The sequence below is a fragment of the Kogia breviceps genome, chromosome 6 (assembly GCF_026419965.1).
Source record: "Kogia breviceps isolate mKogBre1 chromosome 6, mKogBre1 haplotype 1, whole genome shotgun sequence".
Taxonomy (NCBI): Eukaryota; Metazoa; Chordata; class Mammalia; order Artiodactyla; family Physeteridae; genus Kogia; species Kogia breviceps.
The window spans coordinates 104,483,319-104,509,685 of NC_081315.1; the positions used below are offsets into that span (position 1 = coordinate 104,483,319).

At 39.7% G+C, this 26,367-nt stretch overlaps 1 protein-coding gene across 12 annotated transcripts in view; it reads left to right on the top strand.

Moving 5' to 3' along the window:
- LDB2 (LIM domain binding 2) overlaps positions 1-26,367 on the top strand; it is a 393,773-nt gene that overhangs the window by 142,205 nt on the left and 225,201 nt on the right. For all 12 annotated transcript variants that reach the window (XM_059066468.2, XM_059066465.2, XM_059066469.2 and 9 more), the window contains exon 2: positions 322-424. In XM_059066468.2, coding sequence (XP_058922451.1) covers positions 322-424 — 103 coding nt within the window. The remainder of the gene's footprint in view (positions 1-321; positions 425-26,367) is intronic.

The window sequence follows — 26,367 nt, forward strand, 5'->3', positions numbered from 1 at the left end:
AAAGCAAACCTTTTTTTCTTAAAAAATGTCACATTGTGCTCCAGAATACATTGATTAAATCTCCCCAAATATGTCCTCGAGAATTAATTTTCATTTGCTCTGCATTAACTCGTTTATTGAATTGGAATTCAGTCCCCATTTGAGGCAATTAATTTGAAGAGTGACCACACGCCTGCCCACACCCCTTCCAGAACACCCACACACGTATGCTAAGTCCCGAGCCACCGATGACTGGATTTTTCTGCCTTTTTCCCTTTTCTTTTCCCCTTTGAGATATTTTTCCACTCTTGCCTGTTAAATAAACGATCTGTCTTTTTGCAGGACAGCGACAACCTCTGGTGGGATGCGTTTGCCACCGAGTTTTTTGAAGATGACGCCACATTAACCCTTTCCTTTTGTTTGGAAGATGGACCAAAGCGATACAGTAAGAAAGAAGTTTATTTTCTCTAATATTCCCTCTTCTTGCGCCTGTAAGAAAACCACAGGGGTCTTCAGAGAATAATACAGTGCTGACAGGCTGACAATAATCCCGGCCTCCTGCCTCTGATCAATGCACTGTCACTGGGTGGCAGCCCGACTCGGCAGCAAGAGATTTCCTTCGAGGCTTAGGATGTTTGGGCATTTGCCAGTTTAGAGAGCGAGGCAAATGTGAACCAAGCCCCCCAATGATAAGTGGTAGCTGAATTGTGGAGACTTGCCATCCATCTCTTCCCTGCGACCCTTCTTTCTGCTTGACAACACTTCGCCCCCAACCTTCTGCTTCGGAAGTTCCCTTTAAAAAAATATCCTCACAATCACTGTATCAGCTATATCCTTCTAATTCCCTCTTATCAGTTATCTCAGGTATTTATTTGACAAGTGCTATGTTTTCTCGGGGGCGGGGGAGCCCACAGCTGCTTTGAACACACTTTGGGATTCGTGTTGACAGAATTTATATATAGTTCCTTGTCTTTCCGGCGAGTGAGAACTCTGTAAAGATCCTCAAATTACAGCCTGTGGCACCTTGGGTAACAGCTGATCTGTCCTGATTAGGTTCAGCCAACTTGTCAGAGATCAGATTTGCTAGTTGTGCTGTAAGACCGAGAGGCATAAATACGTCAGCACAAAGACAATTAATGTCCAGTTAGATCAGAGAGAGATGCGATTTCAGAGATCAGCGTTGCACATGTGAAGGGATCTGTCAGAGGGTAAAACATCCCAAGTGTCTCAAACACGGAGCTGATAATGGGACCAACCACAGTATGTACAAATGAGTCGGTCCAGAGCATTGAGTAAATGATAGGTAATAGCACTCTTGATATACACAATGAAAAGACCTGATTGTTGCTAAATGTATTTCAAAGCCACTAGAGTACAACCAGTGCTTTTTTTTTTTTTCCTTAATTTTACAGGACTTTAGATAACTTAGTATTTGGATCTATTGTATGATGAGTTGATTAATTATGCTAATAAATAGCTGGTGATTTTGCAAAAGTGGCAAACAGTGGAAAGCAGGACAACTTGCTCAATTGAAACTCACTGCCGCCGGAAGCATCTCTTTAGATTTGTATATTGTGGGCTTTCAGAGGCTGGGACATTTTTTAATAAATATTTTGGGTGAGAGGGGCAGCTAGTGTGCCAGCCGAGGGGCTCTTCCAGAATGTCTTTACATTCAACATAATGACACCTGTTGCAAGCGCTGGCAAGCCCACTTCATCGGGGGTCTTGATGAGTTCACTCGCTTTCTGTGTGGGGGTGCTTCCGAGCAGCCTCACACCCTACAGAGTGGGAGAGTCGGGTACAGAAGCTGCCGTTTCAGAATTCCCTGGGAGATAAATGAACTTGGCAATCCAACAATTACTCTCTCCCCAAAAGCCTGCCCGATCAATGGTGAATAATTTCGAACCAAGCAGTCATCCATCCTCTGAGGCTTCTTCTTTTTTTCTGAGGCATAAGCTCAGATAACTTCAAGTTATCATTGTTTTATGTTCCTGTGCTTTGTGTGTGCGTGTGTGTGACTCCGTCAGGGTCTGCTCAGGGTACTAGAATTACTCATAAAACAGATTCTCAATCTTCCATCTGTCCACCCCGACCCCAACATCATTTGGGGGTGAGGCACGCTCAGTGCTTGTTAAGATCTTATATTCATGTACAGGAGTAAATGCCTGACTACGAGCCATCGTTGCCCAGGTTTCTTTGTTTCTCTGAACCAAAATATTTCCCGAGCGGCGAAGAGAAACAAAGATGATCGACAGTCTGGAGCCCAGTCTCATCAGCTGCTTTGCTGACAGCCTGGTGATGTGCACACGCTGCTGATGTGCGGGCAAGTGACAGCTGATTGACAGCCTAGGACCGGGAGATAGGGAAGATGAAGGATGCTTAGAACGCCTGACGCACGTGCTGTTTATGCAGCGGCGCTCCAAGCATCTCGTGGCCACCTTAACCCATTCACGGTCCAGGCACACTGTGCCGGGTGGACAGGGAAAACACATGCTGGCCCTAGGCTGGGGCTGCAGCACTTCCTAGAGACCTTGCAGGGAGCTGAGAGCTTTGCATTTCTGAGGAAGAAAATAGGACTTGGCTATTACATTTGTGTATGTAAAACATTTCCCCATATTGCTTTTATTCTAGGTACCAAGAGATATTCTAGATGAGGTTTACTTAACCCTTACTAGAAAAAAACTTTTCCTTCTCCCTCTCCGTGTCTACTTTTTCAGAGGGTTCCTCTGGCTCTAAGAGATCTTATCTCTAAGCTACTGTAAGTCATGTAATATGTGTTTACTTGTTTATTTGTTGTCTGTCACCCCCTATTAGAGTGTTATCTCCCTGTGCACAGGGGCTTTGTTTTATTTATTGCTGAATTCTCAGATTACTACAGAAACTTGCACTTGCACAACATAGGTACCCAATAAATATTCATTGAATGAATGATTGAAAGAATGAATGGACATTTGGGGAAAAGTTCATGTCCCAAACAGAATGTTGGCAAAACAATCCCCATACTGACATCCTTGGACTGACTTAAATGGGAAGAACTCGGTCCAAGGTGCTCTGCTGGTGTTTTCAAATAAGCTCTAGGATATGGTTGGATCTATTTTAAGTTGCAGGGGTAGGGGGGACTCAACAGTATAATAATTCAGGAAATAATTACGTTGGGGAGATATATTGCTCTTCCTTTCAGAAAGCTCTTCTGTATCAATCTTATTGCTCCACCCACCCCAGTCCCTACTCTCCTGATGGGAGTGAGCTCCCTCCCCAGGTGGGATATGATTGGGATTGCCGATGGAGACCACTGATGTCTTCCTAGAAGACCGGGGTGAGGTTTATGTGGAGAGGGCCCAGACAGACAAGGTTACTGGACCATGTAGTAATTGGGATGTGTGTCCCTAAGGCCATGTGCCTGCCCCTGCCTTGTGGGGCTTCATGAAGTGTTCCCCCAGCAGCTGGAGAAGCCAACAGTCCAGGGAAGTGGTTTCTGCTTGGGTTAGGTGGAACCTCAAGTGGGGAAGAGGGCCAGGGGTAAGAGATTCCCTCTTGATCAGCTGGTCTGTGGTTAAAGACCAGTAGAGCTGAAAAGTGTCTTTCTGGAAATGGACCCTTCCTTGGTCCGCAGAGCCCCAGCTGGTGAGTTATTAGGCCTCAGGTTGACCGATTCCAGAGTCAGAGATGGGGCACACACACACAACCGCCCCCGCCATCCTATCCCCTACACCTCCCACGGCTAAGAGGAAAGAAATGGATTTGTCAATTCACACATTCCGAGGAACATAAGTCACAAATAATTACCGTGTCTTATTTGACAGAGAGGGCAAGGCAAGCAGAGGAATCAGGTCTCAGCCCTCTGCACACTTATTTTGCAATTCTGAGTCCAGCGTGGTGTATGATTTTCCTTCCGCATCTTATACAGAAGCAACCGTTCTTAGGTTGCTTGCTCACCATTAGCTTCAAGTGAGGACTGATTTTCCTCTGCTCCTTTTCTGGGCGTGTAGTGGAATTGTACCCCACAGTCTCTCCTCTCCAGCACAGAACCTTTTGGGTAAAGGTACTGGTAACTGCCTCAGGAAACCTAGGCAATGTCCAGGGCCACACTGGCCATGTTCTTCATCTATCGGAAATACATGGTTCCCAATTCATTCAGGAAATATTTCTTTGCTGGGAAAGATACATGGAGAGAGTCCTTCTGGGACTTCCCTGGTGGCACAGTGATTAAGAATCTGCCTGCCAATGCAGGGAACACGGGTTCGATCCCCTGGTCGGGGAAGATTCCCACATGCTGTGGAGCAACTAAGCCTGTGCGCCACAACTACTGAGACTGCGCTCTAGAGCCCGTGAGCCACAACTACTGAGCCCATGTGCCACAAGTACTGAAGCCCACGCACTCTAGGGTCCACGTGCCGCAACTACTGAGCCCACATGCTGCAACTACTAAAGCCACACACCTAGAGCCCGTGCTCCTCAACAAGAGAAGCCACCACAATGAGAAGCCCGCGCACCACAATGAAGAGTAGCCCCCGCTCTCCTCCACTAGGGAAAGGCCTTGTGCAGCAATGGAAACCCAAAGCAGCCAAGAGAAAAAGAGAAAGTTCTCCTGTGTCCCATGGCGCTGGAGAGGCTGGGAGGCTAATCAATATAATAGAAAGCTCACACGAGTTCAATGTGAACATTCTTGGGTCTTAACCTGTGCTTGTATTGGTAAACAGAGCCTCTATTTCCTTATCTGTAAAATGGCCATAAGACTACCATCACTGGCTTGCAGTGAAAATTAAATGAGATAATATAATCAAAGAACCACAGAGCATTTGAAGAATGTGGTAGTCAGCGTTGACTATTATTATTGATAACAATGCACGACCTTGGCATCACTACAGCTTCTGTGCATTGGAGAAGCTTGCCATTGGCAAGTGCTTATCAAGTATGTAGAGCTTGCTGGGCAGTGGAGAGCATACAGACCCTTCTGATGGGCAATTCCTGCTGAACTGCAACATTGAAGAAATCACCGTCTCCCAGGCTTTCAACTGCAGAAACCCACTGTCATCACTGGTAAGTGATGTGCGAAAGGAAGGGAAGGGCAGTTGAGAATGTGTGGGCTCTGTGCTTTGGGGTTAAAGCCTCCAAACACTAAACTATGTCCAGGTTGGTCTTGCTTTGGAAATTGGGGTGGGGGGGAGTTGATATAAATACAAAAATGCCATCTTATTTGGGGGCACTGCCTATTGGCTTTTTTTAAGGGAAAGGTGTGTGGTTCAGGCAGGGATTCCTGGTCTGAAACCTGGGTTCAAACCCAGCTTTGTCTTTTACTGCCTGAGTGATTTGGCCTAAGTCGCATTCTAAGCATCAGTGGTCTCATCTGCAAAGTGAGGGTTTGATGAGATGACACGTAAATTTCTTAGCAGAGTTTCCAGTGCCTGGAAAATGCTCCATAAATAGCTGTTGTTATTCAATTGAATTCCAATGAGCATACCTCAGCCTCTAGATTGAGATCCAGGACAACTCAGATACAATCATCGCTAATCCTTTAAATATTGTTTGTAATTTGAGGGTGACGGGTCCCAGTAATTTTCCGTCTGACAACTGTTATTTCATCTTGAGTTTCACATTCTTTCTGGAGTAAGGATTTCTGGCAGAACTACACACCTTTATAGTCACATGAGCCAAAGACTATTCTTGTTTCCTCTGTGACTGCTGGGGGTTCATTTCACTGTCCAAAAGCAGAAAGTTGTTTTGGGATATGTCATTGCTATCCAAGCTGTTTTCTTCTGTTTTCCTTAGTCATCAAGTCCCATTAGATATTTGAAGGACTGCACATCGGCCCCCCTGTGGAGCTGTTTCTTTACAAGATGCTTCTCTTTTACATTTTCTTTCCTATTTCCCTTTTTTTCTGAAAGCTGTGATAGCACTGCAATATTGACAAAGTTCTTCAATTTTGTCTTGTAATACGTGTGGTGTATTTGGATGTGTCCCCCTAAGGAAGAGAAATTCTACAAGGCCCAAGTAACTTGACTAGCTCTGGTTACTATTTTTTTTTTCCTGTTTTTTTCTTGGTTCACCTTGTCCAGCTGTGTTTTTATTGTGTTTGCTATATAGGAATTCTGAAAGCATTTTCTCCCCACTTTCTCTTTCTGTCTAATATCATATGACATGATTAGAAATATATTTCTGGGAAAATCATTCTTTGAATCAGCATTTTGACACCACGCTTAATAACTATTATGGCATGAACGTGGGTATTTTTAAAAGCTACATGTGAAGAGCGTGCACTACAGCACATGGGGAGAAGGACTTACAAGGCCAGAATCTGTGCCTATGTCTTTTCTATGGATAACACCTCTAAAGAGTCCACCTGAGATCTGGAAATGTACGGGTTTGTGTGGCCAGTGTTTAAAAACCCTTAGCTTCCTCAAGAGACATGTGCCAATTAGTCCAGGGGCTCTTCCTCTATAAAGTAACTTGGTTCCTCTGAAAAGTTTTCATTCCTTTTCTTTTATTCATTCATGGAGGTAGAGATCAAAATCACAGACTCTGGATCCCTTTGAGCCTCTGCTTCACCAGAGTTGTGTGAAGTTAGGCCTATGACTTGATGCTGGGCATCCTGCCTAGATTTTCTTAACCTCAGTTTCTTTATACATAATGTCTAGGTGATAATAATGCCAACATCATAAGATACTTGTGAAGATTAAATAAGATTAAGTAACATGTACCTTAGCTTAGTCCTATCTGGGAAAAACACACAATAAATATTTATTGCTTGAATAAATGAATGGATGAATGAATGAGTAAGAGAATGAGTTAAACCTATGATATGCCAGTCACTTGGAATTAAAATAGAGGATAGTTTCCATTACTTGTTCCATCATTTAGCGCATAGAAGGAAAATCTCTGGCTTTGGGCAAAGCCAGATCAGACTTGTCTTCCGTCTATAGGGAAACCTTAAGAATTTAATGACCAACTGGAAGAAAACCTGATATTATGGAAGATGATGACTTAAACAAGTCCCAAACTATTACAGTTGCGACACCTGTCTAACAAAAGGTGACGTTTCCATCCCCTATTTTGCTCAGAGAGCTAAGAGCTACTGACTACTTCTCAAGTGCCAGGCACTGTGCTGTAGGCACTTTTGGGCTCCATGTCTTGTATACTGAGGACCAGATGAAAGGAAATGAACTGTGGTTGCATTCAAAATTAATCCCAGAGAAAAGCATGCACCTCTTCAGGGTAGTCCTTGATGGTTAGTTACTGGATGATTGTGGCATTTTTGTTACATAATGACATAGATGTCTTTGTCTCAGATGACTCTGGAAAATGCTTTCCTTTGCATGAGCTGCACTAAATGATTTCTAGAAAGCTCTAGTCTTTGAAATTGTGATTTTAGTGAGTGACCCTTCTCAACAGAATTCTTCATTAGGCTGGCAAGATCTGGAGTAAATTAAGTTAGGACTAAAGCAGACATTCATTTGAAGTTCAGTTTTTCCTTCAGTCATTCATTGATTCACGCATTCAGAATGCACTGAATTCTTGTTTTTTGCCAGACATTGAGAGGGATAGATAGTCTTGAGAGGAAGGAAGTTCATCACCAATTTTTTCATTTATTTTAAATTTCATTTTAATACAAACTCTTACCTTAAATTAACATAATCAACTAAGTAACTCAAAAAGAAAATATTCTTGTAATATTAATGCAGAATCTGGGATTAGTTATAAAAAAACTTAAGAGAAAGCCTACAGCTGATGGATGAACTAACAGACTTCTGAAGGGAAAAAGGAGCCTGAATCTCTTCCCATTTGTGGTTTCAAATTGATGATATCAAGTGTTGCAAATTGGCCATAACAATAGATTGAGCAGACATCCCATTCACTCATCTGCCAATAAATACCACATGAATAATCACATGAGATAATGGACAGAAAAGTGCTTTGAATAAATGTAAAGTGCTATACAAGTTGAAGGTATAATTTTCATCATATTTATAATTGATCTTTAGGATTTGGTGACTTTATTTTCCCTTTATATGTCAAGCTGTTAAGAAATCTGGGAGGATTGTTGGATCTTTTCTCATGCGGATAAAATTCATTGTCAAATATGCAGGCTTGAGCAAGTCAGACCTATTCTCAAGAGCTTGGTTGGGAGGTCTGAATGAGGTACTAGCCAGGAAATGGACATCATGTCCATTTTTGAGGCTCTGTGTGACTATGATGTCTGTGGGGTCCTGGCATGTACATTTCCTGACTCTTGGCTCCATGGGGTATATTCCTACTCTCATTAGCTTCCCTATGGTTCTCAAACCAAGAAGGCACTACCTCATAGTGGGTAGCAGGATAAATGTGGCCAACTTTTCATTATCACAATGATAGGTAATGCTACTGGCATTTATTGTCTGGGGGCGGGAGAAGATAAATGTTCTGCTCAACAAAAAATTATTGAGAAACATCTCACCCGACCCTCTTTACATCCAATTTACTCATCATCTTGAAGGTAGGGTTGCTAGATAAAATGTAAGTATACAAATGCAATACTTGGGACATATACTACAAAATTATTTGTTTATCTAAAATTCTAAGTTAACTGGACATCTTGGGTCTTTCTTTCTTAAAGCTGGCAGCCCTACTTGAAGGACCCCAGTTCACACTCAAATATGAAATCTTGATAACTCCAGAGCAGCTACAATGGAGTGTGAACATGATACATTATATGGAAAAAACTCTAAGAGATTTACCTGGTCCTGTTCTGCACATGAGTCTTTCCTCTGCTTACATCCAGCAACTGGACTCATGGGTCCCACCTAAAGTATAAAATACCTCATTGGGGTGGGGGGAGGTGTAGGCTAAAGCCTGCCTGAATTTAAATCCAAAGTTCATATTGCAGGCCCTCCACAGTTGACTATGCCATACTTGGGCAGGTGCTGAGCACATATGAGTGTGTAATATCATCTCCCTTAAAGGAGCTTACAGTTTAACAAGGGAGATAGACATAAACAATTAACTGTAATGCAACAGCATCCACAATGAAAAAGTAGGGCAAGCAAAGTACTGTGGGATATAAAGAAGGTGATCAAATCTGCTTCCAGGAGAAAAAGGCTAGACTAGTGAAGACTTCTTTCTAACCTAAAACCCTTTTGTTCCTTAAAGCCATGACAGAAAACACCCTACCACAGTACCTTGCAGATATAAGGTTTTCAGTAAATATCTGTGGACTGAATAAATGATTCAGCACTGGTAAATAGTATAAATATGACCCAAAGGAACTGATTATTTAGCCCACAGGCACATTACTGAACATACGGTTTTCCCCATGTTTTAGTAATTTTCCACCATCACAATCTCCAGTTGTAGCAACTCATTTTGTGTTATAGGGTAACAGAAATGTCACAGAGCAATTTGGAAATTTGTCCACAAACAGACCAAGACTGAGACTTACATTTAAATACCAAATCAAAATCATATCTACCCAACCTACAATACTAGGACTGATGGTTTTGTTTTGTTTTGTTTTTCTTTAATGCTTTGGGCCATGGGTTAGTAGAGTATTTCACTACATAGTCTGCCAATTTTCCTGGTAAGTACAATTGTGTCATTAAATTTCATAGAATAAGCAGTCTTCAGCAACCATACATAAATCTTCTTATTGTATGGATCTTATTGGACATAATTTCAGTTGAAACATCTATGTATTTATTTAACCTTTCTCAAGGATTTTCCATGTGTCATCTTTCTGTGCCCTGGTGATAAGATGAATGAGCAAAATCTCTTGCCTTGGAGGAGCTAAAGGTCTAGTGAGCTATTGTTCCTAGGACTTGACTAGTAGCAGATCTTAGCCAGATTTTTTCTCATTGATGCTCTCTGCCTGTGTTTATAAACCTGTTCTTAATAATGCTCCCCACCACATTTTTAGATTCTATATCCAAATGTAAGATTGATATCATTTTTAACGCAAAACATTTTGAAAAATCAGGGTTAAGTTGAGACGTATGCAGTATTTCCTTTGTACAATACTAGCTTGTGAAATTCTTGTTTTGTGGCATGAGCTGGTTGAAGCATCCTCCCCACACGCCTGTGTGTAGTTTAATCTTCACTTTTGCTTTATGTTTTCAGGTTGTGAATGCACCTTATTTATGCATATGGGGTAAAATAAAGCATTTTGTTGAAGTCAAGTTAAATTAGCCTTCTTCTACAACTATATTAATCAATGTTCATGTGGATTTCATTAAGAATATAGAGGCTCAGTGACAAAATCACCCGTTAGGGTGTGTTTCATTATTTACTGTTTAATCAAGGTGGTTGTATTGGAGTATTTGAACTCAGGAGCTTGCAGAACTTGGTACCTTCATATACTTTGCTTTTATTATTCATTCCAAGAGAATCAGCTTCACCCAACCATTATAATGTGCTTATTTACTTTTATGAGGCTGGTCCTATCCCAATTAATGCTACCTTTAATACATTTTTTGATGAGAACTTCCCTGATGCAACATTATCTTTGGCTTTTCAATAAGTCAGGAGGACTTGAAATTGACAACAATTGACACTAATCACTCTGAAGATCTGTTGAAAGAAGAAGTAAGGTCACCTAGGAGCATGGTAATAAAGCCATTCCGTTTTTATGAGACAATTTCTCCATATTATCTAGAGCAAACAGAGCACGACATTATTGTTACAGACTTTTCTAAAAATACATGTGTCTTACTTAGTCCTGCCTTTGAATTATATGATTTGCAATTTGTTTGTCTTTTTTTACTTTAAAAAATACATCATTTGCTCTGCCAGAATGGGTTAGTTACACTGAGAACAATGACGAGGCAAGAGTTCTTCCAGAATCTAATTATGAGGTACTAGTCAGTAATGCTTGGGAAGGTATTTCCTCACAGGCATACATGGTATCTCCATGTTACTCTCATATTCCAGGTAAAAAGCAACCACTTAAGATGTTCTCAGTGAAAGACAATTTGTGTGTTGTTTCAGAATTAATGCAAGCTTTGAATATATTCCAAAAACTGAAGTTAGTTACCTGAGAGGTGTATTTGTCCAGGTAAAATTTCCCCTGAAAATGTTTGTCGTGTCATATATGTGAAGGAGTGCTAGCATTTGATAAAGTCAACGACACTATTCAGTTTTCAACTGAGGCATTTAGGACAGTGCAACTTTCAAGCTTAAAAAAAAAGTTAATAATAATCAACTTTTTAAAGGTTGCCTGCATAAAATAATGTTCCCATGCTTATTTGCTTCTCTTCAATAGGACCATAAGAGAAATGATAAATGGTGTTTGACTGATTATGTAAATAAACTGCTAATTATATCCTTTATAGTTCTCCACACTTCTAGACACTGTACCTGAATGTATTTCCTATAAAATGCTTTAGTACTTATTCCTCTATTATTTTTTTTTTAAAGATGGGCCCAAAATCAGTAATTATGAGCATTATTATTCAGGTTCACAGCAGTGCGGCTGCTATTCTTCACTTGATAATTACCTTGTTAAACTAATGTCAGATCAGCACCATGCCTTAGTTAAGAAAATGGTCTACGAGCCCCATGCAAGCAGGCCCAGCTGTGAAAATATTAAAAGGTTTATTAAATCCAGACACCTCTGCAGCATTGCCTCACTGACATTAGTTACAGAAGTTCTAAGAAGTTGCATATTTCTCATTAGATGTTCGTAATATCTTTCCTGAGGTGCCATGCATCTCTTGACAGTTGGTGCTTCCATTGTATTCTCCCTGTTCTCAGCTCTGGGCTTTGTTGCCAACTGGGCACTGTTTATTTGGCATGATCTCCACTCAGAGCCTCCAGGAAGCACAGGGAAGAAGACTCATCCCTAGGGAAACGAGGAAGGCCTATGAGACTGTTTCTCTTCCTACTTTCGCTGGTTTTGAATTCCAGTTTTATTTATTACTTCTTTCCCTTTGGAAAGGAAAAAAAAAAAATCAAGCTCCTCCATTATTAGCTGTGGTTTTGTCTAAAAAAAGACACAGTTACAGATTCCAATTTTTAGGCCAAAATAAATAATTCTTTCTATGATCTTCTAATTTGCAAAAAAAAAAAAAAGAGTCAGATTCTTAGTGGATTCTTGTCTTTGTGTTTTTCAAATGTGTCCAACAGTAACCTCCTGGATTGGTTAATGAGTTTAAATGACAAACATTCTGATAATGCTTTGCAGTTTATAAAAAATCCCGTCACAAATCAGGACCATCTGTAACCTCGTGGAGGGAGAGGACTGGGCCCTATTTTTCTCTGGAGCCTCAGTGCTTGCCACTGTAAGGGACGAAGAAGGGGCCCATGGTTAATATTTGCTGAGCAGGATTGGGTGGCAGTTATCTCATTCCGTCCTTGCTATGAGCCCAGAGCAGGTATTATGTTGACCATTTGTACTGTAGAGATGAAGAAAGTGAGGCTCAGAACTCAGAGACTCAGGACTCAACCCTTCTGCCTTCAATACCCATACTGTGGCCCCTTTATCATCCCATTTACCAGCATCTTTTTCAAAAAGTAGAGAATCTTAAAATTTTACCTGTTTGGATACGAAAACTAATCTAACCTCTTGCTGTAAATTCTGGAGCCTTTCTCCCTTCTCTCCTCATCCACTCCTCCCTGAAATAGCACAAGTTAAGGAGAATTAGTTCTTAATGGCGAATATGTATCCCCAGCATATTTTTCTCTTCAAGTTAAGTGCAGATCACTTCAATCCTTCCAACATTGCTGCCTCAAAGCTGACATTTATAAATTTTCTTTTTCAACGCAGTATGGGATCCTCCATATGTCTTCCGCAATAATTATCTATGTTTTCAGGGAATCTAAAGATTTATTTCCTTCCAAGTCCTTGTTGCTGGCATTTTCTCCAAGCCTCCAAAACTGCCAAGAGATGAACTTCAATTTAGAGGAACTGTTACATTTGTCATTGTGAATTTGCTAAACTTTGGATAAATTTGAAGATTTATGCTTATTCCCAAGGGGGCTCTGAGACTATCTTTGAAGCTCAGAAAGTTCATGCTTGACTTCCTTTCTGCTGTTCTAAGTAAACAAGTCCTTAAATCTGTGCAGTCTCCCTGCCTGGGCTCTGGGTCTCTGTCACTGTCTAAACCTGGACACGTTTGTACTGCCAGGAACTCAGATGTGAATCACTTCTAGGTGTGGGGAAGGAGTCTTCTCCTGGGCTCGTGCTGTGGAAATCACACTCCATCTATATCTCTAGGATGATCCAATCAGAGAGGACCTTTCAGTAACCCCTCACTTTAATAGGCCGGGCCTGTGAGACAGACAACCTTCAAATTATGACCTTGTCATGTGGTAACCGCATGACCTTGGTTGTTATACCCAATCTCTCTGAGCCTCACCGTTTTCATCTATAAAATGAGTATAATGTCTATCTGGCCACGGTAGGATGGTATTTATAAATAATACACAGTCCGTGATACATGAGAGTTTATCAACAAGTAGTAGTTGAGTTGGCTTTGACTTGTTCAAGGCAATTGGCTAGATTGTGATAGAGCCAGGATTGAATTCATGTCTCTTGGTTCTTTATAAAACATTAGACTCCACTTAGTGACTAGCTAACAGTTCTATACTCCTTTTTTTATTGAACAGGTCTAGAAGTAACATGGTTTATAGGGACCATATATGATTTAATTTTGTTCTTTGAATCATCTTCAAAATCAGAGTCAAGTGCAATAGGAAATGTCACTAAATTCTTTGAATTCAGTGCTGTGCAAGAAATTGGAGATCATCTGTTGACTAGGTGTTTTAGTTTTCTGTTGCAGCATACAAATAACCACAAACTTAGCAGCTTAAAAAAGCACATATTTGCTAGTTCACATTTTCTGTGGGTCAGGAGTCCAGGCACTAGCTAACTGGATCCTCTGCCCAGGGTCTCACAGGACTGAAATCACTGTGTCAGTTGGGACTGTGACCCCTTCTAAGTCCTAGGGCTGTTGGCAGAATTCAGTTCCTTGCAGTTGTAGGACTGAAGTTCCTGCTTTCTTGCTTGCTGTTATCTAGAGAGTGTTTACAGGTCCTAGAGGCCTCCCACTGTTGCCTGGCACATGGTCCCCTGCACACATGGAAGCTTGGTCTTTCAAGGCCAATGGGAGAATCTCTCCTTTCAAATCTCTGACATTAAGGACTCACCTGATTAGGTCAGGCCCACCCAGGATCATGTCTCTCAATGAACTTAATCTGTTTAAGGACTTTATTTACATCTGCACAATCCCTCTGCCAGCTCATGTAACATAATCATGGAGTTATATACCATCAGTGTCACAAGTCCTACTCACACACAAGGGAAGGAGATAATAAGGCAGAGTGTGTATACCACGGGGTAAGAATCTTGGAGGGGGTCATCCTAGAATTCTGCCTACCAGAGAAATGAGACAAGTACATAGTTATGATACAAGACTTCCTGGCAAATGTCATCAAAGTAAAGTGCCCTGTGAAGCCCAAGAAGACAGGTGATTTACTGCTAGGGGGCTTGAGAGGCATGTCAGGGTCAGTGGGTAGGGTTTGGGTAGGAGGAGGTTGAGGTGAGCAGGGACAGTGAGGAAGGAAGAGGGTAGAAGAAACACATCCTAAGGGAGGCAAAGAAGGTGTTTGGGGAAACAGGTTCATTGTTTGGTTTGGCTGGAACTTGGTTCTGAGGAACTGCTCTGTGGTTTTTAACAGACATGGAACTTATAGGGGATGTGATGAGTACTGTCTGATTCCATGAGTGTCCTTTGCTTCTTAATGTACTGACTCATCAAGAAGGGAAGATTCTGGCCTGGCCATGTGTCCTTTGTTTGTAGGGCTCTGAATCCTCCCTCTGGTGACCCTTCAGGACCTTAGAAATGTTGTTTCTATGGGTTCAGTGCTGTAAGCTATATGTGAAACTAGCTGGAGCTGGCTGGAGCTTAAAGAACCCAAGACCATGTCATGTAAGAAACAGTGCTCTTACTAATTCATGTGTTTGTTGATCAAATATGTACCATGTTCCTCTGTGCCCTTCACTCTGCTTTTGCTTAGGAGATGCAGTAAATAAGACAGCCTTGGCTCCTGCCCTCACGAGGTTTAGAATCGAGACTCCAGACAATTCTTAGATAATTTAGGCTTTAGATTGTCAAGGGATAGAGAGCTAATAAAGACACACTCATTATGAATTAATTTCAGTTGTGATAAGTGCTATGAGCAAAATATATGGGATGCCATGAGAGCGAATCAGGGGCTTAAACCAATCTCTGCGGAGGTGGCAGTGGAGGTAGCAAGGGGTTGTCAAGATAAACCTCTCTGAGGAAGTTATAAAGGGTGAAAAAAAATCTCAGAAATAAATGTACCTTGGAGAAGAGACAAATTAAAGTGAACACAGAGTTCTCACGTATCTCTTAGGCAAACATGGTAAAGAGGTTTTTAGATTTGAGATAGAATGAATCAGCTTGGATGCTTTTCTTGTCTTTTTCTACCTGGGATACCAGTGCTCATTCTTCAGAGCCCACCTCTCTCCCTAGTTCCCTCCAGAGGATCGATTGCTCGCTTCTCTCTGTGCCTGTGACACGTGGCAGACGCATCCATCGTGCCGTGGCTCTCATAGCTCACGGCTGTCTGCTTACACAATGCTTGGCTGGACCCTCACTGCCGATGTCCTCATACAGTGACTACAGCCTCTTCATCTTTTCATCACTTATACCTAATACTTCACCTGACACCACAGTTGGTACAGAATAGTATTTGTTGAATGAATAAACCAGAACTAGTTGGAAGTGATGAACGTAACACGTTGATAGACCACCATGCTTTAAAAGCAATATCTTTCCAAAAACATCAGTTTTCCTCAGAATGAGAGGCAGAACTCACCATCCTGGGAGGTGACGAAAGTCCCGTAGCTCTGGGTATATGAATCAGAACTAAAATGGAATTTGAAAAACTTGATTATAACTACTATCAATTGTCAAATTATGTTTTTGATCCTGATTACCTGAGAAAGTTGATACATTTTTAAAAGGGCTGAATTTAGGTCCACAGGTAGCATTTCTGATTGGGAGGGTCTTTCCTGGCCGTGTATTTCTGAGATGTGCTATGCATTTTTGACTCATTACAGAATGTTACATTTAGGATAGGGAGGGTAAGATTTTTTTAAGTATAAATATGATACATAGATTACATTAAGGAGATATTCCAGTTTGTCATTAGGACAGAAAATCCTGTTGAATTATGAATGAAAATATGTCTATAGGACAAACGGACAGAGTAATCGTATCACTTTGTATAGAAGAAAAATGCCTATTCGTATACATCAGTAAAAGTCCTCCACAACATAATTCTCCAGTGGTAGAGACAAGCCTAAGGAGGGGGCATGCCCTAGAAGTCCCTGAGGTATATTAGGCAAGTACCACATTAGCATGAAGCAAAAATCAAACTGATGCAGAAAGTTCAGGAGTTAGTCCCTGGCATGCTGATTTTAGCAGCTGGAAGGCCAAAGGACATGGAAGGACAATCAAAAGAGCAGCTCGGGCTTCCCTGCTGGCACAGTGGTTGAAGAGTCCGCCTGCCGATGCAGGGGACGCAGGTTCGTGCCCTGGTCTGGGAAGGTCCCACATCTGCGGCTGGGCCCGTGAGCCATGGCCGCTGAGCCTGTGAGTCCGGAGCCTGTGCTCCGCAACGGGAGAGGCCACGACAGTGAGAGGCCCGCGTACTACGAAAAAAAAAAAAAGAGCAGCTCACACTATTGGAGGCCTGGTGGGTTTGATCCATGGGCAAAGAACAAAAGATGTGCGATGTAACTAAGTGACTAATAGCAGAGTACGCATCGTTTGAGACACCTCCAAGCCTCCAGGGCTCACTAGTGACCTGTTTAGGGCAGTGTAAGCAGGAATATAACCAAAAGCAACAAGACAAAAGAAAAATTTAAATAGCTGGGAGTCTGCCAGGAGAAGAAATGAGGAAAACTGCCTTTTAGAGGCTCAAAAACAAAGCTGATTTATTTCAAATGGGAGATGTCCTGGTTTAGTGCTCATAAAACAAAACCAAGAAATATTTATTGAGACCGCACCATGAAATCTATGGTATAGCCCTTTCCTGTTTCCCACTCCAACTTTAACATTTAAAATTTTTTATTTCCACTGATCATACATATCGCATGACTCCTTTATTTCATGTTCAAGGAGCCTCCCTCATTTAATCCAAGTAATGAACACATCCTTTTCCAGTGCATTTTAAATGATTAAAAGTAGGAACATTTGAACTCGGATATAAAATGCAATCTACTTCATTGAAAAATAGTTTGTTTATATATTTATTTATTTACTTATTTTTGTTGAAGAATAGTTGGCATACAATGTTATATTAGTTTCAGGTGTACAACATAGTGATTTGACATTTATATGTGTTACAAATTGATCACCACACTAAGTATAGTAACCATCTGTCACCATACAAAGTTACAGCAATATTATTAGCCATATTCTTTATGTATTTTGTAACTGGAGGTTTGTACCTTTTAATCCCCTTCACCTATTTCACCCAACCACCCATTCCCCCTCCTCTGGCCGCCACCTGTTTGTTCTCTGTAACTATGTGTCTGTTTCTTTTTGTTTCATTTGTTCATTTGTTTTGTCTTTTAGATTCTCCATATAAGTGAAGTCATACAGTATTTGTCTTTCTCTATCTGGCTTACTTTACTTAGCATAATGCCCTCTATGTTCAGCCATGGTGTAGCAAATGGTAAGATTTCCTTTTCTGTGGCTGAATAATATTCCAGTGCATATATATATATATATATATATATATATATATATATAAAACGTTTTCTTCACCCATTCATCCACTGATGGGCACTTCGCCAGCTTCAATATCTTGGCTGTTGTGAATACTGCTGTGCTTCATCAAAGGAGTTTCAGAAACTGACAGAGCGGTCAAGATTCAATATCCTGGAGGAAGATTATTTTGGCTGTCCCTTAGACTGGTTTAATTAAAGAGACCCCATGTAGAAGTTTCATCTGGAAAAACTGGAAGACAGTCTGTCTCTTTCAATGTCTCTTTCTCCATTTCTATCTCTTTCTCTTTCTCTCTCTCTTTTTAAAAATTAACTTTTAATTTCTTCTATCACAAAATTTTGGGATAGATATTACAAAATGATAGGGATTTTCCAATTTAGAAGAATTGGATCCAGAATATTTAACTGCCCCCCTCCATCAAAAACCCCAAATTACTAGAACTATCCCAGCCTGCACTGAGAAGATTTGCATATTCTGTGGGTAAACAGTCCATGATAAAAATTTATTCAATATGGGACAACAAATGTTATTTCATCTCTTCACATATTCATTCATTCTACACTTAACACTCCTAACTTTCACTCATTAATTTGCCAAATGTTCTATGTCTCCTTGTACTTAATACATACAAACCAGATTTTCACTTTCCTCTGAGGATACCTCCAGTAGCCTTAAATGTTTTCATTGATAATGTGAAAATGAAAGTGTGCCTTTCTATTTGGCATGAGTAAGTGTGGATTTTGTACAGCAAGATACAAATTAATTTTATGTCCTGTAGGAATAAACATCAAAAGTCATAAAGACTAGGTGAGAGCTTCTAGTCTTGGGCAATGTGTCTTATGAAGCTGAAGAAAAATCATTTCCAGTGTTCAACGTTCATTGTATGTTTCATCAAATGCCACCCCCTCACCTCCCCTTCCCCCTCCACCTCCTTCTCTTCTACTTCTTCTTTCCTCCTCTTCTTCATTTTTAAAAATATAACTGCATTGTCATTAGTTTGGTCTCAGGATGATGAAAGTTGTACCATCCCTTTTGGTGGTAGGCAGATAGGTGAGAGGCAGTGGTGTATCCAATGACAGAGCTTGTGAAATCCCTAATCTTTGTTTTCCCGATATTCTATCTGAGTGACAGGTCCCATTTATAGGTTCCTCCCAAACAATTTACCACATCAGATATTGATACCATGGGTTGGATATTCTAAAGGGAGCCCCTAAATCCTCTGCTTTTTACTTTATACCTCTCACCTTAACAACTAATCTTAACTATTAAACTGAATTGAATGTGATCTGGGATGAAAACAAATTCATTTAAATAACTATAGGGACTAGCTGTCTATAAGTGTTATTGAATCACCATAAGAAGTAAATCCTTGTTCTAAAATCCCTTCCTTGAGTAGTATAAATTGTTCAAAAAATAACCACAAGCAATATATGCTCATTGAAGACTTTTAAAATATAGAAAAAAGAAGAAGAAAGAAAAACAGAAATCATCTATAGCTCAGAGACAAATCACTTAATATTTGGTTTATATATTTCCAATCTTTGTTTTCTATGTTCAAATGTTTTTTCTTTACAAAATTGGAACCATATGATATGGACTTTTTGTAAGTTGTCTTTACCTTGCTCAATATATAATCAGCATCTTTTAAACATAAAATTTTCTTTTATGATATCCCTTTTAATGCCTGTGTAATATTCTATTTTATAAATGAGCTTCATATAATTAACTGATCTCCCATCATCAAATATTTAGCATGCTTTAATTTTTTGTACTTTTGTTCATTGTGTCTTAATGAATAACTCATCATTAAATCTTTGTGAATAAACCTAGTTTTTTCCTTAGAATAAATTCACAAAAGAAAAATTGCTGGATAAAAGTAATGTAGACTTTAAAAATATTCTTATATTTAAAGACTTTTAATATATATGGCCAAATTTTGATCCTTAAAATTTGTATCAATTTAAACTCCTACCAGCAATAGATAAGGAAGTCCATTTTTCTGTACCCTTAGCAGCACTAGTTATTATTACAAAAAATACAGTTTTAAATTTTTATTTTCACTCACTTTATTTACATATATAAAATATCCATATTGTCAATATTTATATTTAAAATTAACTGTAAACATAATTGGTTAACATAAATATTTTGTTATTCTGGTTTTAGGGGATTAAATCAAAATTAAGACCTCATAGAAACACTCAGCAATTTTTGTGTTCTTGGTTTGGGTTTTTTTTAATTTAAATATTTGATAGCAAATCTTTTTGTGTAGAGGTCTCTGTTGATGTGAGTTTCTGCCCCATTTTATGTTACTTCCTTAAGACAAAAGGAGACACATTCTAGAAATTTTGGGTTTTTTTTGTTTGTTTGTTCGTTGGTTGGCTTTGCTTGTTTTTTTTTTTTTTTTTTTTTTTAATAAACAAGAACAGACTGCCAACACTTCAGAATTTGGAGGTAAAGTATAGATTAAATTCCCAAATCTGTACAATTTGACATCTTGCCTTCAAGAAGATTCTGTGTCTTGTCCAGGGTCCCCTATACTTAGTTCAATATGTTACCTTTTTTATTTTCTACTAAAGGTATTTAACATCCCTTTCTGTTCAGTGCCTTATTTATTCGATTCAAAGCACTACAGAAATATTACATCAGATCAAATGTAGATAAAAGAGTCAAATCAAAGCTGAGGTTGGAGAGAGCCTTTACAAAATGTAGGCAAATAGCAACGTAAATATTGGACTTTTGCTTTTCAAGGGGACAAACTCAGGATATTGTATGGGGACTATTAATTTTTCTATTTGGAAAGATTTTATTTGATTGCCTTTGTTTTTGGTAGTCCTCTGAGAGGAATGGAAGGCTGGAGAACAATGCATGCAGGTGAAGGAGGCCGATAAGTTGGAGTCTGTGAGAGATGTGTGCCTGAGAGCCAAAGGGGGCAGGTGGGTAGTGGGGACCCTTCTTGCCCAGAACCGAAGTTCAGGGCACAGAGTGGGAGAGGGAAGCAGAAGGCTGGGGCTGGCCTTCCACTGCTGAGGCTGGTGTTGCTGCACACATACAGGTTGTTGCCCAGAACCTCTGGTACCTTGCCTGCACCTGCTTAGGTCCAGCTCCATGGACACCAGACTGTCTCTTAAAAGGAGTGAAGGCATACAGGGGAGGGGAGGGGAACTCATCTGACTCCCAGAAGCAAGAACAACCACTTCACCTGGGGACTCAGTTTGAGATTGAATTCTCACAGCTCCTCCAGGACCCTTTAGCTCTCCCCGTCTCTGTCTTGCACCACATCACAGGACAGAAGGGTGACTTGGAGCACAAAATACAGGAGGCCTAGATGTGAAGCAGCATCATAGTTTTCTTTCCCCCAAGGTACGTGACCAGCCCCTAAATTTGAAGATGATGACTCTTCTCATTCTTTTATATACAAGTTACAGCAATTCACTTCACAGCTGAGTCCTTAGAAGATGGGGACCAATTCTTCCTCAGCTTTGGTGCAGAATGAGAAGATGGAGCATCTAAATGTGGGCAACAGCCAGAGGGAGGACATGGAGCAAAGGGAAGACCCCTGATGGCAACAGAGGGAAGGTGGGTGGTCAAGAGAGGGCTGTGTGCAGAAGAACATTTCCACGTAGGATGAGGTGAGGACGAAAGGCCAGGAAATGGTACCCATCTGTGCAACAATGTTCATTGGGGAATATTTTAAAATAAGGTTTATTGCATTCCCTACAACAAATTCTTAGCACCAGGCACTGTCCTAAGGACTAGAGGTTCAACTTCTGAAATTTTTAGTGATTAGTAATGTTGGTATGTTCCTTAAATCATCTTCCTTCTTGCATTCATTCATCCATTCACTCATTGACTTAATTAATCAACCTGATTAAATATACTGTTGTTGGATGAATTACCTCAGTGCATGAGTTTTCATACATCTTGCTCCAAAGATCTAACCTAACTAGCCTTTTTTTTTCTCCTAACATCATTATTGGAGTATAATTGCTTTACAATGGTGTGTTAGTTTCTGCTGTATAACAAAGTGAATCAGCTATACATATACATATAACCCCATATCTCCTCCCTCTTGTGTCTCCCTACCCTCCTCCCTATCCCACCCCTCTAGGTGATCACAAAACACCGAGCTGATCTCTCTGTGCTATGTGGCCGCATCCCACTAGCTATCTATTTACATTTGGTGGTGTATATATGTACATGCCAGTCTCTCACTTCATCCCTGCTTACCCTTCTTCCCCGTGTCCTTAAATCCATTCTCTACGTCTTCATCTTTACTCCTTTCCTTTTTTTTTAGATTCTATATATGTGTGTTAGCATACAGTATTTGTTTTTTTCTTTCTGACTTAGCTCACTCTGTATGACAGACCTTAGGTCCATCCACCTCACTACAAATAACTCAATTTCATCTCTTTTTATGGCTGAGTAATATTCCATTGTATATATGTGCCACATCTTCTTTATCCATTTATCTGTTGATGGACACTTAGGTTGCTTCCATGTTCTGGCTATTGTAAATGGAGCTGCAGTGAATATTGTGGTACATGACTCTTTTTGAATTATGGTTTTCTCAGGGTATATGCCCAGTAGTGAGATTGCAGTGTCATATGGTAGTTCTATTTGTAGTTTTTTAAGGAATCTCCATACTGTTCTCCATAGTGGCTGTATCAATTTACATTCCCACCAGCAGTGCAAGAGGGTTCCCTTTTCTCCACACCCTCTCCAGCATTTATTGTTTCTAGACTTTTTGATGATGGCCAATCTGACCGGTGTGAGATGATATCTCATTATAGTTTTGATTTGCATTTCTCTAATGATTAATGATGTTGAGCATTCTTTCATGTGTTTGTTGGCAATCTGTATATCTTCTTTGGAGAAATGTCTATTTAGTTCTTCTGCCCATTTTTGGATTGGGTTGTTTGTTTTTTTGTTATTGAGCTGCATGAGTTACTTATAAATTTTGGATATTAATCCTTTGTCATTTGCTTCATTTGCAAATATTTTCTCCCATTCTGAGGGTTGTCTTTTGATCTTGTTTATGGTATCCTTTGCTGTGCAAAAGCTTTTAAATTTCATTAGGTCCCATTTCTTTATTTTTGTTTTAATTTCCATTTCTCTAGGAGATGGGTCAAAAAGTATCTTGCTGTGATTTATATCATAGAGTTTTCTGCCTATGTTTTCCTCTAAGAGTTTGATAGTGTCTGGCCTTACATTTAGGTCTTTAACCCATTTTGAGTTTATTTTTGTGTGTGGTGTTAGGGAGTGTTCTAATTTCACACTTTTACATGTAGCTGTCCAGTTTTCCCAGCACCACTTATTGAAGAGGCTGTCTTTTCTCCATTGTATATCCTTCCCTCCTTTATCAAAGATAAGGTGACCATATGTGTGTGGGTTTATCTCTGGGCTTTCTATCCTGTTCCATTGATATATATTTCTGTTTTTGTGCCAGTACCATGCTGTCTTGATTACTGTAGCCTTGTAGTATAGTCTGAAGTCAGGGAGCCTGATTCCTCCAGCTCCATTTTTCGTTCTCAAGATTGCTTTGGCTATTCAGGGACTTTTGTGTTTCCATACAAATTGTGAAAGTTTTTGTTCTAGTTCTGTAAAAAATGCCAGTGGTAATTTGATAGGGATTGCATTGAATCTGTAGATTGCTTTGGGTAGTAGAGTCATTTTCAGAGTGTTGATTCTTCCATTCCAAGAACATGGTATATTTCTCCACCTATTTGTATCATCTTTAATTTCTTTCATCAGTGTCTTATAGTTTTCTGCATACAAGTCTTTTGTCTCCTTAGGTAGGTTTATTCCTAGATATTTTATTCTTTTTGTTGCAGTGGTAAATGGGAGTGTTTCCTTAATTTCTCTTTCAGATTTTTCATCATTAATGTAGAGGAATGCAAGAGATTTCTGTGTGTTAACTTATGTATTCTGATACTTTACCAAATTCACTGATTAGCTTGGGTAGTTTTCTGGTAGAATCTTTAGGATTCTCTATGTATAGTATCATGTCATCTGCCAGCAGTGACAGCTTTACTTCTTCTTTTCCGATTTGGATTCCTTTTATTTCTTCTTCTCTGATTGCTGTGGCTAAAACTTCAAAATCTATGTTGAATAATAGTAGTGAGAGTGGACAGGAACTTTGTCTCATTCGTGATCATAGAGGAAGTCGTTTCAGTTTTTCACCATTGAGAATGATGTTGACTGTGGATTTGTCATATATGGCCTTTACTATGTTGAGGTAAGTTCCCTCTATGCCTACTCTCTGGAGGGTTTTTATCATAAATGTGTGTTGAATTTTGTTCAAAAGCTTTTTCTGCATCTATTGATATGTTCATATGGTTTTTATTATTCAGTTTGTTAATATGTTGTATAACATTAATTGATTTGCATATATTGAAGACTCCTTGCATTCCTGGGATAAACCCCACTTGATCATGGTGTGTGATCCCTTTTATGTGCTGTTGGATTGTGTTTGCTAGTATTTTGTTGAGGATATTTGCGTCTATGTTCATCAGTGATATTGGCCTGTAATTTTCATTCTTTGTGACATCTTTGTCTGGTTTTGGTATCAGGGTGATGGTGGCATCGTAGAATGAGTTTGGGAGTGTTCCTCCCTCTGCTATTTTTTGGAAGATTTTGAGAAGGATAGGTTTTAGCTCTTCTCTAAATGTTTGATAGAATTCATCTGTGAAGCCATCTGGTCATGGGCTTTTTTTTGTTGGAAGATTTTTAATCACAGTCTCAATTTCAGTGCTTGTGATTGGTCTGTTTATGTTTTCTATTTCTTCCTGTTTCAGTCTCAGAAGGTTGTGCTTTTTTAAGAATTTGTCCATTTCTTCCAGGTTGTCCATTTTATTGGTATATAGTTGCTTGTAGTAATCTCACATGATCCTTTGTATTTCTGCAGTGTCAGTTGTTACTTCTCCTGTTTCATTTCTAATTCTATTGATTTAAGTCTTCTCCCTTTTTTTCTTGATGAGTCTGGCTAATGGTTTATCAATTTTGTTTATCTTCTCAAAGAAACTGCTTTTAGTTTTATTGATCTTTGCTATCGTTGCCTTCATTTCTTTTTCATTTGTTTCTGACCTGATCTTTATGATTTTTTTCCTTCTCCTGACTTTGTGGGGTTTTTTTGTTCTTCTTTCTCTGATCGATTTAGGTATAAGGTTAGATTGTTTATTTGAGATGTTTCTTGTTCCTTGAGGTAGGATTGTATTGCTATAAACTTCCTTCTTAGAACTGCTTTTGCTGCATCCCGTAGGTTTTGGGTCATCCTGTTTTCATTGTCATTTGTTTCTAGGTATTTTATGATTTCCTCTTGGATTTCTTCAGTAATCTCTTAGTTATTTAGCTGTGTATTGTTTAGCCTCCATGTGTTCGTATTTTTTCAGATTTTTTTCCTGTAATTGATATCTAGTACCATAGCACTGTGGTCTGAAAAGATACTTGATAAGATTTCAATTTTCTTAAATTTACCAAGGCTTCATTTGTGACCCAAGATATGGTCTATGCTGGAGGATGTTCCATGAGCACTTGAGAAGAAAGTGTATTCTGTTGTTTTTGGATAGAATGTCCTATAAATATCAATTAAGTGCATCTTGTTTAATGTATCATGTAAAGCTTGTGTTCCCTTATTTATTTTAATTTTGGATGATCTGTCCTTTGGTGAAAGTGGGGTGTTAAAGTCCCCTAGTATCGGGGCTTCCCTGGTGGCACAGTGGTTGAGAGTCTGCCTGCCAATGCTGGGGACATGGGTTCAAGCCCTAGTCTGGGATGATCCCACGTGCCACGGAGCAACTAGGCCCGTGAGCCACAACTACTGAGCCTGTGCATCTGGAGCCTGTGCTCCGCAACAAGAGAGGCCACGATAGTGAGAGGCCTGTGCACTGCAATGAAGAGTGGCCCCCGCTTGCTGCAACTAGAGAAAGCCCTTGCACAGAAACAATGACCCAACACAGCCTAAAATAAATAAATAAAGTCCCCTACTATGATTGTGTTACTGTTGATTTCCCCTTTTATGGCTGTTAGCATTTGCCTAATTGATTGAGGGGCTCCTCTGTTAGCTGCATACATATTTACAATTGTTATATCTTCTTCTTGGATTGACCCCTTGATCATTATGTAGTGTCCTTCTTTGTCTCTTGTAATAGTCTTTATTTTAAAGTCTATTTTGTTTAATATGAGAATTGCTACTCCAGCATTCTTTTGATTTCCATTTGCATGGAATATCTTTTTCCACCCCCTCAGTTTTAGTCTGTATGTGTCCCTAGGTCTGAAGTGGGTCTCTTGTAGACGGCAAATATATGGGTCTTATTTTTGTATCTATTCAGCCAGTCTACATCTTTTGGTTGGAGCATTTAATCCATTTACATTTAAGGTAGTTATTGATATGTATGTTTCTATTACCATTTTCTTAGTTGTTTTGGGTTTGTTATTGTAGGTCTTTTCTTTCTCTTGTGTTTCCTGCATAGAGAAGTTCTTTTAGCATTTGTTGTAAAGCTGGTTTGGTGGTGCTGAATTCTCTTAGCTTTTGCTTGTCTGTAAAGCTTTTAATTTGTCCATTGAGTCTGAATGATATCCTTGCTGGGTAGAGTAATCTTGGTTGTAGGTTTTTCCCTTTCATCACTTTAAATATGTTCTGCCACTCCTTTCTGGCTTGCAG